The 19,735-nt window shown below is 46.8% G+C and overlaps 2 protein-coding genes across 2 annotated transcripts; one reads left to right on the top strand and one right to left on the bottom strand.

Annotated features, from left to right (window-relative positions):
• Positions 1–1,803: 1,803 nt before the first annotated feature.
• On the top strand, positions 1,804–9,628 carry LOC115147576 (golgin subfamily A member 7B). The gene is made up of 5 exons (XM_029689830.1): positions 1,804–1,932; positions 4,009–4,134; positions 4,549–4,701; positions 7,609–7,710; positions 8,330–9,628. The coding sequence occupies exons 1-5, from the start codon at positions 1,921–1,923 to the stop codon at positions 8,411–8,413; spliced, it is 477 nt and encodes a 158-aa protein (XP_029545690.1). The 5' UTR covers positions 1,804–1,920; the 3' UTR covers positions 8,414–9,628.
• A 3,403-nt stretch (positions 9,629–13,031) lies between these two features.
• On the bottom strand, positions 13,032–19,714 carry LOC115147574 (cartilage acidic protein 1). The gene is made up of 14 exons (XM_029689829.1): positions 19,602–19,714; positions 18,749–19,008; positions 18,166–18,362; positions 17,927–18,063; positions 17,642–17,798; positions 17,407–17,541; positions 17,013–17,149; positions 16,661–16,797; positions 16,490–16,572; positions 15,994–16,094; positions 14,992–15,160; positions 14,401–14,546; positions 13,489–13,528; positions 13,032–13,315 (listed from the first exon to the last, which is right to left on the bottom strand). Exons 2-14 carry the CDS (start codon positions 18,961–18,963, stop codon positions 13,308–13,310), a joined length of 1,662 nt encoding a protein of 553 aa, XP_029545689.1. The 5' UTR covers positions 18,964–19,008; positions 19,602–19,714; the 3' UTR covers positions 13,032–13,307.
• Between the last annotated feature and the right edge of the window lie 21 nt (positions 19,715–19,735).

The raw sequence follows: 19,735 nt of genomic DNA, 5'->3' as shown, positions 1-19,735 counted from the left end.
ACATTCCTTGTCTCCTTTCCTTACTATGTTGTCTTCCTTACTTTAACATGTCTTCCTCCATATTGTTTCCACCTTTCCTATCTCCTCAAGTCAGTTTGTAATACCAGAAGGAAAGGAAACAAGAAGAGGAATGTACAGTCGTAGCCAAAAGTTTTGAGAATGACACAAATATACATTTTCACAAAGTCTGCTGCCTCAGTTTGTATGATGGCAAGTTGCATATACTCCAGAATGTTATGAAGAGTGAATTGCAATTAATTGCAAAGTCCCTCTTTGCCATGCAAATGAACTGAATCCCCAAAAACATTTCCACTGCATTTCAGCCCTGCCACAAAAGGACCAGCTGACATGTCAGTGATTCTCTCGTTAACACAGGTGTGCGTGTTGACGAGGACAAGGCTGGAGATCACTCTGTCATGCTGATTGAGTTCAAATAACAGACTGGAAGCTTCAAAAGGAGGGTGGTTCTTGGAATCATTATTCTTCCTCTGTCAACCATGGGTACCTGCAAGGAAACACGTGCCATCATCATTGCTTTGCACAAAAAGGGCTTCACAGGCAAGGATATTGCTGCCAGTAAGATTGCACCTAAATCAACCATTTATCGGATCATCAAGAACTTCAAGGAGAGCGGTTCAATTGTTGTGAAGAAGGCTTCAGGGCATCCAAGAAAGTCCAGCAAGCGCCAGGACCGTCTCCTAAAGTTGATTCAGCTGCGGGATCAGGGCACCACCAGTACAGAGCTTGCTCAGGAATGGCAGGAGGCAGATGTGAGTGCATCTGCACGCACAGTGAGGCAAAGACTTTTGGAGGATGGCCTGGTGTCAAGAAGGGCAGCAAAGAAGCCACTTCTCTCCGGGAAAAACATCAGGGACAGACTGATATTCTGCAAAAGGTACAGGGATTGGACTGCTGAGGACTGGGGTAAAGTCATTTTCTCTGATGAATCCCCTATCCGATTGTTTGGGGCATCCGGAAAAAAGCTTGTCCGGAGAAGACAAGGTGAGCGCTACCATCAGTCCTGTGTCATGCCAACAGTAAAACATCCTGAGACTATTCATGTGTGGGGTTGCTTCTCAGCCAAGGGAGTGGGCTCACTCACAATTTTGCCTCAGAACACAGCCATGAATAAAGAATGGTACCAACACATCCTCCTAGAGCAACTTCTCCCAACCGTCCAGGAACAGTTTGGTGACGAACAATGCCTTTTCCAGCATGATGGAGCACCTTGCCTTAAGGCAAAGGTGATAACTAAGTGGCTCGGGAAACAAAAAACATCAATATTTTGGGTCCATGGCCAGGAAACTCCCCAGACCTAAATCCCATTGAGAACTTGTGGTCAATCCTCAAGAGGTGGGTGGACAAACAAAACCCCACAAATTCTGACAAACTCCAAGCATTGATTATGCAAGAATAGGCTGCCATCAGTCAGGATGTGGCCCAGAAGTTAATTGACATCATGCCAGGGCGGATTGCAGAGGTCTTGAAAAAGAAGGGTCAACACTGCAAATATTGACTCTTTGCATCAACTTCATGTAATTGTCAATAAAAGCCTTTGACGCTTATGAAATTCTTGTAATTATACTTCAGTATTCCATCTTAACATCTGACAAAAATATCTAAAGACACTACTGTAGCAGCAAACTTTGTGGAAATTAATATTTGTGTCATTCTCAAAACTTTTGGCCACGACTGTACACTAGTGCTACGCAATGATATATAGACCACGCCCCGCGCCCTACCCCCTCGTGTGAGGTCCTCCCAACCCCCGCCGCTGTCTGCCCCACCCTACCCCTCCTCTCATCCTCCTCTCCTCCCCCTCAGTCTCTTCCTCCCGCCCTCCAACCCGTCCCCGTGTCCCAGTAAAGCGCTTGGAGCTCCGGGACTCGTCTTAGTAGCCTTACGCCGCCAGATGGAAACATGGCGACAGAGGTGAGAATGAATAGAATAATCTATCCTCTTATTTAGCCTATGTCTTTCCCTTTACCTCTATGGGCATATGGTTATATTGTCTTTCATATGAGCAGGTAGCCTTGTGGAGAGAGTTGTAACCTATATTCTGAACCGTTTGAATGGCTTTGTCAGTAACAGCAAGGTTAGCCCTATGGTAGAAAGGATTGTGCAGCATACAATCATTTCAATCTCTGTTACCCAGCAACGATAGAAATCAACACAACAGTTGTTTATTTACGTATAAAAAGTTAATTTCGAATATAACATTTGCTCAAACGGGTCAGGCAGGCAGGTTCATTTGGGCAAATAAATCGTCTGCTTTGATTAGAAATGGAAGCCTTGTCATTTTAACAGTTCTTCGGTCCCCCTGACCGACATGGTATGTGAATATCATATAATCCCTATATCATTATATTGCCATATTAAAGGTGTAGAAGGCTACGTGCCTGAATAGAGGTTAGTTAGAGGAATTATCTTTGTAGCACAAACAGCATTTCCAGGGCAGGCTATGCTACAACTTGTGCACGAGAACCGGGATAAACAAGCAATCCTCGCTCCGTTAAGCTGTTTTGGTGAAAGCAGAGCTCTTATTTTTTTGTCTCTAGTGTTCCGCCGTTAATCCGGTATAGGCAGGCTGGCCCGTGCTAGTGCTGAAACCGATTAAAGAGATATCAGCACCGTGGACAGCAACCCATTGAGGCCAAGGAGAGAAAATCTCCGCATTTAGACGGATCTTTTCATTTCCGTTATTCGGTCCAAATGCCTTTTTTATTGCCTTTCATTCAGCGACACATTGGGGAAACAAGCTTGACGAACCATAACAGCCCAAACTAGTTTCCCAAAGCAAGAAACTAGACTGGTCTACACACCTCCCCCACGCCTAAGTCCACAACTATGGACATCGAGCTTCTTTATGGGGGGGGAAACGGCCATTTGGTGCCATCGTTGGCCTATTGAGCCTTCTAACCCTGTTCTTACAGAGATTGATTTGTTGTGAGCTGTTCTGTGATGTTGGGCCTTCTTCTCTTGGCTCAATTCCATGATCCGGCTGCTGTAGCAGTGTGCATGGTCAGGAGAGAGAGAGAGAGAGAGAGAGAGAGAGGTAGACAAAAAGCTACAGAGAGAGGAGTGAGAGGAGGGGGAGAGAAGAAAGGAAAGAGAGAGAGAAGAGAGAGGAGAAGGGAGAGAGAGAGAAGAGGGGAATGGAGAGAAGGAGAGAGAGGGGGAAGGGAGAGAAGAAAGGAGAGAGCTACAGAGAGAGAAAAGAGGGGAAGGGAGAGAAGAAAGGAGAGAGAGAGAAGAGGGGGAAGGGAGAGAAGAAAGGAGAGAGCTACAGAGAGAGAAGGGAGAAAAGAAAGAAGCGAGAGAGAAGAGGGGGAAGGGAGAGAAGAAAGGAGAGAGAGAGAAGAGAGAGGGGGAAGGGAGAGAAGAAAGGAGAGAGCTACAGAGAGAGAAGAGAGAGGGGGAAGGGAGAGAAGAAAGGAGAGAGGTACAGAGAGAGAAGAGAGAGGGGGAAGGGAGAGAAGAAAGGAGAGAGGTACAGAGAGAGAAGAGAGAGGGGGAAGGGAGAGAAGAAAGGAGAGAGCTACAGAGAGAGAAGAGAGAGGGGGAAGGGAGAGAAGAAAGGAGAGAGGTACAGAGAGAGAAGAGAGAGGGGGAAGGGAGAGAAGAAAGGAGAGAGCTACAGAGAGAGAAGACCAGTTAGAGAGAGAGGAGAGATAGTGTGTCTGGGCCGTGATCCAACGGACCGCCAGACAGACTTTGATTGAACACCTCTCCTCTATCATCGTATACCTCTAAAGACTACATCAGCCACTGTTTGTATACATTACCTCTTGAACAGAGAGGATGTGTGTGTGAGAGAGAGAGCGAATGAGCAGTTTAGTTTTATTCTCATGGTGAGTCATACACACTGCTTCCTCAGAACCAGAAAGTTAATCCATATTACAATTCTATCCACAATCTCTCTCTCGCCCCCCTCTCTTCCTCACACCCCTTTCTCTCTCCTCTCTCTCTCCCCAAATATGGGTGGGTGGGTGTGTGTGTGCCCTGTAGTTCCATAACCTCCAAGAGTTGAGGCACAGTGCATCTCTGGCCAACAAGGTGTTCCTGCAGAGAGACTACAGTGAAGGGACCATCTGCCGCTTCCAGACCAAGTTCCCTTCTGAGCTGGAGAGCAGGGTGGGTAGTCAAACACACACACACACACACACACACACACACACACACACACACACACACACACACACACACACACACACACACACACACACACACACACACACACACACACACACACACACACCACACACACACACACACCACATACCACACACACACCACATACACACACACACCACACACACACCACACACACCACACACACACACACCACACACACACACACCACACACACACACACCACACACACACACACACACCACACACACACACACACACACCACACACACACACCACACACCACACACACACACACACACACACCACACACACACCACACACACACACACACCACACACACACACACACACACTAATGGCTGAAAAGACAGCTAACTGAGTGTGTCTCTGTCAGATTGAGCGGCCGTTGTTTGAGGACACAGTGAAAAGGTTGAATATCTACTATGCGGAGGCAGAGAAGATGGGAGGCCAGTCCTACCTGGAGGGATGTCTGGCCTGCGCTACAGCCTACCTCATCTTCCTCTGTATGGAGACACGCTATGAGAAGGTGAGACCAGGCTAAACCACCACAATATAAACACAGTAGAACTTCAGTAAGACCACAATATAAACACAGTAGAACCACACACTAGAACCACACAGTAGAACCACCACACTAGAGCCACATAGTAGAACACTAGAACACTACAGCAGAACATCACAGTAGAACCACACAATAGAAACACATTACGAACACAGTAGAACCACACAGTAGAAACATTACGACCACAGTAGAACCACACAGTAGAAACATTACGACCACAGTAGAACCACACAGTAGAAACATTACGACCACAGTAGAACCACATAGTAGAACCTGAGGCCCAAAACACCAGTCTCAACGTCAACAGTGAAGGGGCGACTCCAGGGGTCTGGCCTTCTAGGCAGAGTTGCAAAGAAAAAGCCATATCTCAGACTGGCCAATAAAAAGAAAAGATTAAAATGGGTAAAAGAACACAGACACTGGACAGAGGAACTCTGCCTAGAAGGACAGCATCCCGGAGTCGCCTCTTCACTGTTGACGTTGAGACTGGTGTTTTGCGGGTACTATTTAATGAAGCTGCCAGTTGAGGACTTGTGAGGTGTCTGTTTCTCAAACTTGACACTCTAATGTACAGTCGTGGCCAAAAGTTTTGAGAATGACACAAATATTAATTTTCACAAAGTCTGCTGCCTCAGTATCTTTAGATATTTTTGTCAGATGTTACTATGGAATACTGAAGTATAATTACAAGCATTTCATACGAGTCAAAGGCTTTTATTGACAATTACATGAAGTTGATGCAAAGAGTCTATTTGCAGTGTTAACCCTTCTTTTTCAAGACCACTGCAGTCCGCCCTGGCATGCTGTTAATTAACTTCTGGGCCACATCCTGACTGATGGCAGCCCATTCTTGCATAATCAATGCTTGGAGTTTGTCAGAATTTGTGGGTTTTTGTTTGTCCACCTGCCTCTTGAGGATTGACCACAAGTTCTCAATGGGATTAAGGTCTGGGGAGTTTCCTGGCCCTGGACCCAAAATATCGATGTTTTGTTCCCTGAGCCACTTAGTTATCACTTTTGCCTTAAGGCAAGGTGCTCCATCATGCTGGAAAAGGTATTGTTCGTCACCAAACTGTTCCTGGATGGTTGGGAGAAGTTGCTCTCGGATGATGTGTTGGTACCATTCTTTATTCATGGCTGTGTTCTTAGGCAAAATTGTGAGTGAGCCCACTCCCTTGGCTGAGAAGCAACCCCACACATGAATGGTCTCAGGATGCTTTACTGTTGGCATGACACAGGACTGATGGTAGCGCTCACCTTGTCTACTCCGGACAAGCTTTTTTCCGGATGCCCCAAGCAATCGGAAAGGGGATTCATCAGAGAAAATGACTTTACCCCAGTCCTCAGCAGTCCAATCCCTGTACCTTTTGCAGAATATCAGTCTGTCCCTGATGTTTTTCCTGGAGAGAAGTGGCTTCTTTGCTGCCCTTGACATCAGGCCATCCTCCAAAAGTCTTTGCCTCACTGTGCGTGCAGATGCACTCACCCCTGCCTGCTGCCATTCCTGAGCAAGCTCTGTACTGGCGGTGCCCAGATCCCGCAGCTGAATCAACTTTAGGAGACGGTCCTGGCGCTTGCTGGACTTTCTTGGGCGCCCTGAAACCTTCTTCACAACAATTGAATCGCTCTCCTTGAAGTTCTTGATGATCCGATAAATGGTTGATTTAGGTGCAATCTTACTGGCAGCAATATCCTTGCCTGTGAAGCCCTTTTTGTGCAAAGCAATGATGATGGCACGTGTTTCCTTGCAGGTAACCATGGTTGACAGAGGAAAAACAATGATTCCAAGAACCACCCTCCTTTTGAAGCTTCCCATCTGTTATTCAAACTCAATCAGCATGACAGTGTGATCTCCAGCCTTGTCCTCATCAACACTCACACCTGTGTTTACGAGAGAATCACTGACATGATGTCAGCTGGTCCTTTTGTGGCAGGACTGAAATGCAGTGGAAATGTTTTTTGGGGGGGATTCAGTTAATTTGCATGTCAAATAGGGACTTTGCAATTAATTGCAATTCATCTGATCACTCTTCATAATATTCTGGAGTATATGCAAATTGCCATCATACAAACTGAGGCAGCAGACTTTGTGAAAATTAATATTTGTGCCATTCTCAAAACTTTTGGCCACGACTGTACTGTCCTCTTGCTCAGCTGTGCACCGGGGCCTCCCACTCCTCTTTCTTTTCTGGTTAGAGCCAGTTTGCACTGTTCTGTGAAGGGAGTAGTACACAGCGCTGTACGAGATCTTCAGTTTCTTGGCAATTTCTTGCATGGAATAGCCTTCATTTCTCAGAACAAGAATAGACTGACAAGTTTCAGAAGAAAGTTCTTTGTTTCTGCCCATTTTGAGCCTGTAATTGAACCCACAAATGCTGATGCTCCAGATACTCAACTTGTCTAAAGAAGGCCAGTTTTATTGCTTCTTTAATCAGAACAGTTTTCAGCTGTGCTAGCATAATTGCAAAAAGGGTTTCTAATGATCAATTAGCCTTTTAAAATGATAAACTTGGATTAGCTAACACAACGTGCCATTGTAACACAGGAGTGATGGTTGCTGATAATGGGCCTCTGTACGCCTGTGTAGATATTCCATTAAAAATCAGCCGTTTCCAGCTACAATAGTCATTTACAACATTAACAATGTCTACACTCTATTTCTGATCAATTTGATGTTATTTTAAATGGACAAAAAAAAGCTTTTCTTTCAAAAAGAAGGACATTTCTAAGTGACCCCAGACTTTTGAATGGTAGTGTATGTTCCTTACTTTCTGTCATACTGTCCCGCTCTTTTATTTATTTCTCTCCCTGCCTCTTTCTGTTCTCTCTCCCTCTCCCCCTTTCCTCCCCCCTCTTTCTCAATCCCCCCAGGTGTTGAAGAAGATAGGCAGGTACATCCAGGAGCAGAATGAGAAGATCTACGCCCCCCGAGGTCTACTCATCACTGACCCCATCGAGAGGGGCATGAGGGTTGTATCCTTACAGCTACTACTGATGCTCTGTGTGTGTGTGAGAGAGAGAGACAGATCAAGAAAAACAAAGATGAAGAAAAACAATATAGACAGAGAGAGAGTGAACAGTGCACATGTATGGAGATTTAAAGACAGGGAGAAAGAGATGGAGCGAGAGAGATGAAGAGTCAACAGTACACATGTGGGCTCCCAAGAATAAGGATCTTGTACAGTGTGTGTGTATTGGATAGACCCAGCCCCTGGCTATAGACCCAGCCCCTGGCTATAGACCCAGCCCCTGGCTATAGACCCAGCCCCTGGCTATAGACCCAGCCCCTGGCTATAGACCCAGGCCCTGGCTATAGACCCAGCCCCTGGCTATAGACCCAGCCCCTGGCTATAGACCCAGGCCCTGGCTATAGACCCAGGCCCTGGCTATAGACCCAGCCCCTGGCTATAGACCCAGCCCCTGGCTATAGACCCAGGCCCTGGCTATAGACCCAGGCCCTGGCTATAGACCCAGGCCCTGGCTATAGACCCAGCCCCTGGCTATCGACCCAGCCCCTGGCTATCGACCCAGCCCCTGGCTATCGACCCACCCTATCGAAGTGTGTTCCTTCCTTTAACCCCATCCTGTCCAGATAGAGATCTCTATCTATGAGGACCGAGGCTCCAGTGGCTCCTGCTCAGGCTCCAGCTCTACGTCCGGCAGCAGTGCTCGGTGACCGGGTACATGTCACCTCCTCACACCCCCCCCCGGTCCCTGGAACACTACACCCAACCGCGGTGTTCGGTGACTGGCTCCACGGCACCTCTACCCCCCTGATCCCTGGAGCTCTACAACCCTGGTCCCTTAGAGAACCACCCCAACAGCAGTGCTTGGTGGACTGGGTATGCCTCACCTACCGCAACCACAATGGCCCTGACCGTAACAAACTTGAGCTAACCGACCGAACACTCGATCACAACTGAACCACATGGACCGGAGCAGATCAAGCCGAATCTATCAACGTTGGGAATACTGATTATTTAAAATTGCATTTTGATTACGTCCCAAATGGCAGCTTTTTCGGGCCCTGGTAAAAAAAACGAAACCCCCCCCCACTATATTGGGAATAGGGAGCCATTTGGGACACAGATCCTCCTATAGTGCACTAGTTTGGGGCGCTGGTTAAAAGTAGTGCACTGTATGGAGGATAGTAGTGTACAAGATAGGGAATAGGGTGTCAGTTGACATGGAACCGTGATGGACTACTACACACCTAGCTGCATTCATTAGTGCACATCGTAGTAAAACGTTTTAACCAGGGAAAACAGTTCTTATTGGACAAGTTTCAGGTAGTCCCTCTACTGTTTCAGTTTGTTTTCTGCCGTTTGGTGTCTTGTGAATAGGCCTAGTAGCAAACAGATGAATGTAGCTAGTTCCATCCAGAGACACATATTTTAGCCTCTATAAATGGCTCTGGTACCATCCACTGGTCAGTGTCATAATGCAGCTTGGCATCAAACACTCCACAACCCAGCTAACCTCTTGTCTTCAGTGCTGAACCACCAGCTCTCCTACATCATCATTATGCAAATACACAGCTACCTGTATAGACTATGTAGCATCCTTTAACATAGTGTTCTTCAATCCTGGTCCTGGTGTTTTAGTGCTGGTCTGGAACAAAAGCTTGCACCAGGACCCTGTAAAATAAAGTAATGAACAATTCTTCCTGCACGCGCACAAACACTCCTTCCTTTTTTGCTACACAAACCCTCCTCCAAAGAACCATAAACTGCCAAAATGTAATTATTTCCTGATGTGAAGTGTCTACCTTTTTATTTTAATCTGGGACATGTTTATGCAAAAGTAGAGAACTGGAACCTTCATAATGCTTGTTGTTTGATACTCACGATCAGAAGAACTTTAATAAATAACTACTGCTCTTCCATCGCTCCATTTTAACATGAATGTCATTCTTTTTCACTGTCAAGGAAAATACGCACCGGGCAACACTGGCTTTGAATTCCATGTCATTTCAGTGGAATAGACCTTGAATTGACTTCTCTAGTATCGTATCTCTCCCCAGAACCTAATCAAGCATCTGATGCAATTATGTGAGATTTTAGTTCTGGGTTTCCGAGATTACATTCAGTATCACACAGTTTTCAAACTGTTACAGACAACATGCCTGAACGTTCCATTCCCATTCATTTTCTGATTCTCCAGAACATCACAGATAATGATTGCCAAACGTCTTATTTGGTCCAACTGAGCATGCCCCCCCCAAAAGGAAGTGCATAGTTGAGGGGTCATGGGTCACTCCCTCTACCAGCATACATGTCAAAGTTCATCCAGTAGGACCTTGACACTCCTGGAGCATCATTGGAGTCCGTGGGAGGGCTGTGGTCAAAAGTAGTGCACTATATTGACCAGGGCTGTGGTCAAAAGTAGTGCACTATATTGACCAGGGCTGTGGTCAAAAGTAGTGCACTATATTGACCAGGCTACCATTTGGGACTCAGTCAAGCAATCCCCATGGAGGCATGTGACTGAGGGGCCCTTAGCCTCATATCTCCATTCAGACCATGGGGAAGGCCAGTAGAAATAAGAGGGAGAATCCAGAGAGGGGCCCTGGCCGGGGGGGATGAGGAAGAGCGGACCCCCTGGAAGAACGAAGCTACAGCTGCAGAGATGGAGAAGGGAGACAAAAGAGGAGGGAGGAGAGAAAGAAAACGAGGTCAGACTACGTACTTCGGGTTATTCTGTGGGGAGTAATGAGTGGGTACTGTCAGGGTTAGCCTGAGAGGGGTAACGAGTGGGTACTGTCTAGGGTTAGTCTGAGAGGGGTAACGAGTGGGTACTGTCTAGGGTTAGCCTGAGGGGAGTAATGAGTGGGTACTGTCTAGGGTTAGTCTGAGGGTAGTAATGAGTGGGTACTGTCTAGGGTTAGTCTGAGGGTAGTAATGAGTGGGTACTGTCTAGGGTTAGTCTGAGAGGAGTAATGAGTGGGTACTGTCTAGGGTTAGTCTGAGGGGAGTAATGAGTGGGTACTGTCTAGGGTTAGTCTGAGAGGAGTAATGAGTGGGTACTGTCTAGGGTTAGTCTGAGGGGAGTAATGAGTGGGTACTGTCTAGGGTTAGTCTGAGGGTAGTAATGAGTGGGTACTGTCTAGGGTTAGTCTGAGAGGAGTAATGAGTGGGTACTGTCTAGGGTTAGTCTGAGGGGAGTAATGAGTGGGTACTGTCTAGGGTTAGTCTGAGGGTAGTAATGAGTGGGTACTGTCTAGGGTTAGTCTGAGGGGAGTAATCAAATCAAATGTATTTATATAGCCCTTCGTATATCAGCTGAAATCTCAAAGTGCTGTACAGAAACCCAGCCTAAAACCCCAAACAGCAAGCAATGCATGTGAAAGAAGCACGGTGGCTAGGAAAAACTCCCTAGGAAAAACTCCCTAGAAAGGCCAAAAACCTAGGAAGAAACCTAGAGAGGAACCAGGCTATGAGGGGTGGCCAGTCCTCTTCTGGCTGTGCCGGGTGGATATTATAACAGAACATGGTCAAGATGTTAAAATGTTCATAAATGACCAGCATGGTCAAATAATAATAATCATTGTAGTTGTCGAGGGTGCAACAAGCACGTCCGGTGAACAGGTCAGGGTTCCGTAGCCGCAGGCAGAACAGTTGAAACTGGAGCAGCAGCATGGCCAGGTGGACTGGGGACAGCAAGGAGTCATCATGCCAGGTAGTCCCGAGGCATGGTCCTAGGGCTCAGGTCCTCCGAGAGAAAGAAAGAAAGAGAGAAAGAGAGAATTAGAGAGAGCATATTTAAATTCACACAGGACACCGGATAAGACAAGAGAATACTCCAGATGTAACAGACTGACCCTAGCCCCCCGGCACATAAACTACTGCAGCATAAATACTGGAGGCTGAGACAGTGAGTGGGTACTGTCTAGGGTTAGTCTGAGGGGAGTAATGAGTGGGTACTGTCTAGGGTTAGTCTGAGAAGGGTAACGAGTGGGTACTGTCTAGGGTTAGTCTGAGAAGGGTAACGAGTGGGTACTGTCTAGGGTCAGTCTGAGAGGGGTAACGAGTGGGTACTGTCTAGGGTTAGTCTGAGGGGAGTAATGAGTGGGTACTGTCTAGGGTTAGTCTGAGAGGAGTAATGAGTGGGTACTGTCTAGGGTTAGTCTGAGAGGAGTAATGAGTGGGTACTGTCTAGGGTTAGTCTGAGAAGGGTAACGAGTGGGTACTGTCTAGGGTTAGTCTGAGAAGGGTAACGAGTGGGTACTGTCTAGGGTCAGTCTGAGAGGGGTAACGAGTGGGTACTGTCTAGGGTTAGTCTGAGGGGAGTAATGAGTGGGTACTGTCTAGGGTTAGTCTGAGGGTAGTAATGAGTGGGTACTGTCTAGGGTTAGTCTGAGGGTAGTAATGAGTGGGTACTGTCTAGGGTTAGTCTGAGAGGAGTAATGAGTGGGTACTGTCTAGGGTTAGTCTGAGGGTAGTAATGAGTGGGTACTGTCTAGGGTTAGTCTGAGAGGAGTAATGAGTGGGTACTGTCTAGGGTTAGTCTGAGAGGAGTAATGAGTGGGTACTGTCTAGGGTTAGTCTGAGGGGAGTAATGAGTGGGTACTGTCTAGGGTTAGTCTGAGGGTAGTAATGAGTGGGTACTGTCTAGGGTTAGTCTGAGGGTAGTAATGAGTGGGTACTGTCTAGGGTTAGTCTGAGGGTAGTAATGAGTGGGTACTGTCTAGGGTTAGTCTGAGAGGAGTAATGAGTGGGTACTGTCTAGGGTTAGTCTGAGGGGAGTAATGAGTGGGTACTGTCTAGGGTTAGTCTGAGGGGAGTAATGAGTGGGTACTGTTGGTAGGTAAAAGGAGAGGGAACGAGGGAGAGAAGTAGGAGAGCACCAGGCATATCATCAGTCCTCTTTATCCCTCCTGCCATCTCTACTCACCCACACATGCCCTCCCGTCCTTGGTGGGCTTGTGGCCCCGGCACGTCTTCCTGGGGCCACAGTTATAGTGGCCGTAGGTGTTGTTGTTGTCTGGGGGGGGTTAAGGATTTCATCCCCAACAAACATTTGGTTGCTAAAATATTTATCAACTAAATATTTTCTTTAAAGAGTCTGATTCACTAGTTGTTGTCTGGCACAGGGCAGGGGAGGGCCAGGGTGGTTGGTGAGCGGGGGGGGGGGGGGGGGTAGTGAGGCATGAGGTAGTGAGACAAGGGGAGGGTGAATAGAGGGGTTGGGGGAAAGTGTGAGGGAGAAGGGTCAGATGGAGGGATGGAAAAGGTATGGGAATAATTGATTACGGATAAGATCTTGTGCTTTGAAAAAATTGTTGGATTCCATCAATGTTGTTTTATTGATTTATTAGGGATGGTTAATTATTCTAAAACAAATAAAATAGCAAAGGGGAACAGTTTGACTTGTCAAGAAAAACAAAGAAAAGTAGAACAATAAAAAGGTAACACTCAGAGAAGATGACACATGAAAGATCAAAGCAAAACAGAGATAATCTACTGGTTCAAATGACTTAAACAATATGGAGTGTCATTGGTCTTCGACAGTATACATCATCTTGATGACAAGATATATTATGTTGCTTCAAGGTATCTCATTCACTGCCCTCATATACCTGCAGAGAGAGAGAGGAGGGAAAAAAGAGAGACAGATATAGAGAGGGCCAGAGAGGAGAGAGAATGAGAGAGAGAGAGAGCAGAACTTAATTTATTAATCTGTATGTTTTACTATATTGTAAATGTTGTTATATTCCATCTATTCTCTGCCAGACAAGACAGATCTACATACCTGCACAGCGGCCATTCTTGACAAAGAATCCTTCCCCACACTGAAAAAGACCAGAACGTCAGTTCAAAGACATTTCCAGCTCCACCATTTTGAATGCTAACAGAATGACTGAATCATCAACTACACTTGTATGTCATCTGATGCTCTTGGAAGAAAGTCCAACATGCGGACTACACCGGGCGTCCGCATGTTGATTTTGTCCACCCACACCACACACAAGTTGAAATATCAAAACGAACTCTGAACCAACTATATTAAATTTGGAGACCGGTTGAAAAGCATTAAACATTTATGGCAATTTAGCTAGCTTGCTGTTGCTAGCTAATTTGTCCTGGGATATAAACATTGGGTTGTTATTTTACCTTAAATACACAAGGTCCTCTACTCTGACAATTAATCCACAGATAAAAGGCTAAACCGAGTTAGTTTCTAGAAATCTCTCCTCCTTCAGGCTTCTTCTTCTTTGGACTTTATATGGCAGTTTGCAACCAACTTCAAGGTGCATTACCACCACCAACTGGACTGGAGTGTGGAACTCAGTTCATCTTTCAATCACCCACGTGGGTATATGCTACTAAAAACCAATCAGGGGAGATGGGAGAGGCGGGACTTGCAGCAAATAGAATCAAGTTCTATTTTAGCGCCTTTTTACGCAGACACTCATTGACGTGCGCGAGCACTGTGGATGCAATGATTGAATAACATGTACGTGTCCGTTTATTTTGGAACGTGAGCACACGTAACGCGAGCGGTGAGGTCATCATGTAACGGTTAGAAATCGCCACACAATGTAATTAAACAGAAAAACTACTGTTGTCATAGGGTAAGAATGTAGTAGCTGGTGATGGATTGGCTGAAACTTTTACCCAGGGTCATAGTTCATATGTCATGGTGTAAGTCCGCGGTGCGTACCTGGGTATCAGGGGTCAGCACAGACTCCTCCCCCTCTTTAGGGTAGCCAATCTCCATCACAGAGTTCATATCACCAGGCTGCAGTGGGCGGGCCACGGAACGGCCATCCGGCCAATAGACCTCCACCACGGTGACCTCGTCCTTGCCTGTGAGCCAATGTGAAGAAAGGAAGATAAATACACAAGCTATCCAGAAATACTAGCTAATATGTCTACAAGATGTCTACTGCACAGGAGGTTGGTGGCACCTTAAATTGGGGAGAATGGACGTGTGGTAATGACTGGAGCAGAATGGTATCAAATACATCAAACTAATTATTTCCAGATGTTTGCTGCCATTCCATTTGCTCCGTTCCAGACATTATTATGAGCCATCCTCCCCTCAGCAGCCTCCACTGTGCCCTATGCACTTGTGGAGATCGGAGAGGATTTGATTGGTAGAAGCAGTATGGCAAAACTTTCACCTCCTAGCCAGAGAGGAAATTGGAGCAATTATCATATTGACTGCACCTATTAAATCCTCTCAGATCTCTACAAGTGCATAGGGTCCATTTCGGATTAGGCCGTAAATGGGAAGTAAACAGGAAGTTACCCAGTCCAAAGTGGGCGACAGGCTCCATCTCACAGAGGTACCCCGAGCCGCCATCGATGATGCGCATGAGAGCCCCGCTCTGATTGGTGTAGGCCGTGACCCGGGCCCCGCGGGCGAAGGAGCCAAACCGGGTGCGAGGGATTACACGCAGCCAGTGATTGGACGAGCCCTGTCAGGGTCAAAGGTCAGAGGGTAAAGCTGATGGGTCAGGAATATGTCTCGAGCTGCTAGATGTTCTTTACCATTCGGCCATCAGATTTGCCACCAACGCTCCTTATAGGACACATCACTGCACTCTATACTCATCATCTCTCTATACCCGTTGCAAGATCCACTGGTTGATGCTTATTTATAAAACCCTCTTAGCCCCCCCCCTCCTGAGATATCTACTGCAGCCCTCATCCTCCCCATACAACATCCGTTCTGCCAGTCGCATTCTGATAAAGGTCCCCAAAGCACACACATCCCTGGGCCGCTCGTCTTTTCAGTTCGCTGCAGCTAGTGACTGGAACGAGCTGCAACAAACACTCAAACTGGAAAGTTTTATCTCAATCTCTTCATTCAAAGACTCAATCATGGACACTCTTACTGACATTTGTTGCTCCTTTGCATGATGTATTGCTGTCTCTACCTTCTTGCCTGTGTCCAATAATGTTGGTACCATGTTTTGTGCTGCTACCATGTTGTTGTCGTCATGTTGAGTTGCTACCATGCTGTGTTGTCATGTGTTGCTGCCTTGCTATGTTGTTGTCTTAGGTCTCTCTTTATGTAGTGTTTTCTCTCTTGCTGTGATGTGTGTTTTGTCCTATATTTATGTTATTTTTTGTATATATATATATTTTTTAATCCCAGCCCCCGTCCCCGCAGGAGGTCTTCTGCCTTTTGGTAGGCCGTCATTGTAAATAAGAATTTGTTCTTAACTGACTTGCCCTAGTTAAATAAAAGAGATATGGTAAAGATACAAAGATATGCCCTCTATCTACCTCTATGGTAGTGACTGACCTGAGTGACCTTGAAAACAGAGATGGGCTGAGAGGCACTCTCCCCATGAGCCACCAGCAGGTCCAACTGACCATCCTCGTCAAAGTCTGTTACCGTGGCACCTGTCAATCACAGAGTGAACACATCAAACAGCCAATCAAAAACAGGGCCTGTTTAGCCCTAGTAAACCAGGTGAACCACCTGAACCAGGTCTGTTGTAATTTATGTTAACTAATACTTAGCAAAAACAGAATACATTAGTTTAAGAAGACTTTATTAATCTTGTATAAAAGGGGAGTCAAACTCCATTTCTTGAGTGCCGAGTGTCTGCAGACTTTCGCTCCTAGTTTTCTTGATAAAGGAAGGTAATTGACGAGTTAGGATCTCCTCTCACCTGGTTGTCATGGTCTTAATTAGACACGGAAACAAAACCAGCTGCTACACGGTCCTCCGGGAATTGAGTTTGACTCCGCTGTTGTATAGGGACCAAAAGAATGAGTCTGCATGGTGTGGTTACCTGTACCCCGGCCCTGTGGCTCTGCTGCCTCCCCCACGTTTAGCTCCTCTATCTGGGGGTCAGCACCAGCCCTCCTGGCCACCCTGGAGGAGCAGGCAGACAACACACATCAGAAACTCTTTCTATCTCTCTCACACACACAGTTCAAGTCAAAGTTGGTGTCAGAGGTACCTAAAGAGCCTGTTGGGGGCGTGTCCTCTGTAGGCGATGTTGTTGAAGAAGATGTCCAGCTCCTGGTCATTGTCAAAGTCAGCAGCAATGACCGTCCGCACGGGAGAGGGAGAGGAGAACGACCCACTGGCTATGTCCTGAGGAGGGAGCGAACAGAGAGGTTTAATGTCTTTGTTTCCATCCCTCCCCAGTCGCCCTCCCATTCCATTCCCTTCCCTTTGATCTGTTACACTAACCTCCCTCTCCCATCCTGCTTCAACCCCCACTCCTCTCCAACCTCCCTCTCCCATCCTGCTTCAACCCCCACTCCTCTCCAACCTCCCTCTCTCTCTCCCTCCATCCCCGCTCTCACCCTGAATCTCTGGTTGTTGTCCTGTAGGTACAGTCTGTGCTGGCCATTCCAGTTTCCGTAGACGATGTCAGTCTTCCCGTCAGCGTTAAAGTCTGCCAGCGCCACACCTCGGCCGTGCTGGTAGCGGTCCTCCACACCTACAGGGGGAACCACATCACTGTTATCACAACTACTATGCAGAGATCATGGCTATGGTGCAATTATCTCTCCTTCCTCCCACACACCCACCCTAGACACACCCACCCTAGACACACCCACCCTAGACACACCCACCCTAGACACACCCACCCTAGACAGACACACCCACCCTAGACAGACACACCCACCCTAGACAGACACACCCACCCTAGACAGACACACCCACCCTAGACAGACACACCCACCCTAGACACACCTGCCTGTTGAGCCATGTCAGTGAAGGTTCCATCTCCATTGTTCCGGAACAGGAAGTTAGGTCCGTTCTCGTTGTCACAGAACACGTCAGAGCTGCTCTGGCTCAGGATTGGTCCAACCACTACACCACGCCCACCTGGTGGGAGGAGACAAACAGATACATAATATAGAAGGTATTGGTTTGAGATGGGTAAGCGCGCACACACACATTTCTTCCATTCACTCTTGTCCAGTACCTGTGTACTTGTTGACCCCGGCCTGTGCTGCTATGTCAGACAGGGCGATGATGCCTTTGGCCAGGTCACTGGCTGCCTCGTCCATCTCTATCAGGGCATGGGGACCAACATTTCCACTGGCATAGTTAGCTACATACACAGCATAACGCCCTGTACCCTACAGGAGAGAGAAAGAGGGGGGTTAGAGAGAGGGGGGGGTACAGACATATAGACGACAGACAGACACACAGACGGACAGAGAAAATAGTGAGAGAGGATGGATTGATGGATAGACTGTTTACATACTTTTCTGTCCACACACGCCACGGAGCGTCCTGCCATCCGATTGGCTACTCCTCGGCGCACGTTGATGTCATCACCCAGCAGGTCCTCGAAGTGTCCGTTACGGAACTTAAAGAGCTTGTCAGAGTATGTGGCCCGACCTTCCAAAAGAAGATTACTACTGACTACCAGAGTAACTGTTGTTGTTGTTTTGTTAGTGTTGATGGTGTTTGTGTTTACGTGCTGTTATTATTGTTATTTACCAGAGTAAGCGTTGTTTGTATTGAGGAAGTAGATCTCCTCCCGCCCGTCCCCGTCTACGTCGCAGGCAGTCACCCCGATGGCGTTCCCCAGGGGGTCTCTCAGGGCGTAGAATGGAGAGCTGCGGTCATCCACCGCTATGTTCACCAGCCTCTGCTGACCACGGTCATACTTCAGGACCAGGTTAGGACCGTTGTACCTGAGAATGGAAGTGGAGAACATTAGTAGGTGTAGTGGAGAACATTAGTAGGTGTAGTGGAGAACATTGGTAGGTGTAGTCCTAAATGGCACCCTATTCCCTGGATAGTGCACTACTTTGACCAGAGCCATATTCCCTGGATAGTGCACTACTTTGACCAGAGCCCTGTTCCCTGGATAGTGCACTACTTTGACCAGAGCCCCAACTTCAGGACCAGGTTAGGGCTGTTGTACCCAAGAATGGGTGTAGGTTGAGAATATTGGGTAATTTATGCATAGCCTGTAAAGTCCTATGGTCCAGTAAACTGTACTCAATGATGGCATTTGAATGCCCTCTCCAACTCTCTGGCTCTCTCTTTCTTTATCTAACCCCCCCTCCCCTCTCACCCCGCCACCACCACCTCCAGGTCTCCGTCTCCGTCCACATCTGTAACAGCCATCCCATAGTTCAGCTGGGTTGGGTTGTGCTGGTTGTCAGGTGGTAGGACTGTCTCAGTCACCGACCGAAACATGGGCTCGGAACTCTGGGCCAAACCACGTCCACACAGCACCAGGAGGGGGAGGAGCAGGGGAAGACCCGCCCACCAACGCAGCATCATCATCACAACAATCTGAATAGAAATGGAATTGATCCAAATTCCCCAACTCTGTAACAGACACCAAATGGGCTTTTAGTTAAATATTTAAAAAGTTACATGTTAATACATGGTTTTAAACACCATATTTTGATATCAACATTAGAATCATAGGGCATGCATAGCATAGGCTACTGCAGAATATCGGTTGGTGAGAGCAGGTATAGAAGGCAGCACACTGAACAATAAAGAAAACGAGTCTACAGTGTATCATTTATATCATTACATCATAGACTCAACAACAATAGCCTCAAACTGCTAAATTCCAAAAGAGCCTAATATGACATTTACCTCTAGAAAATTGTGCGTACCAGTGTACAAAAGTGAAGACTTACCATAAATATGCAATGAACAATCATAGAGAAAAACCATACGTGCAGTGAATATCTCTTGCATAAGATTACGTCATGAGTTTTGCATGCACCTGCAACATTTTTTATTCTATACTATTTTTATGTCGTTAGTTATGCAATACTGTAATCGCAACTGTAATACTGAGATGAACACTTATTTCAGAACATGGACCTACTGTGTGAGGGTGTGCTGCTGTTTATTCGTTTGGGAGAAAAATAGATAATTACATTCAAACTGCACATAAATCTTACCTTATATCCGTTTTCAGCAGGACTCCAGTGAAAAGGTTACTGTATTCTAATGCGTTGTGTAAATTGCCTTATACAATTTCAATGTTGTTGCTTTATGCAAGCCCTTGTGTAAGTGGTTATCCAATCAGTGTGAA

The sequence above is a fragment of the Salmo trutta genome, chromosome 14 (genome assembly GCF_901001165.1).
Source record: "Salmo trutta chromosome 14, fSalTru1.1, whole genome shotgun sequence".
Taxonomy (NCBI): Eukaryota; Metazoa; Chordata; class Actinopteri; order Salmoniformes; family Salmonidae; genus Salmo; species Salmo trutta.
Note: the sequence above shows the minus strand (reverse complement) of the source record. Positions and strands in the feature narration are given on the sequence as shown.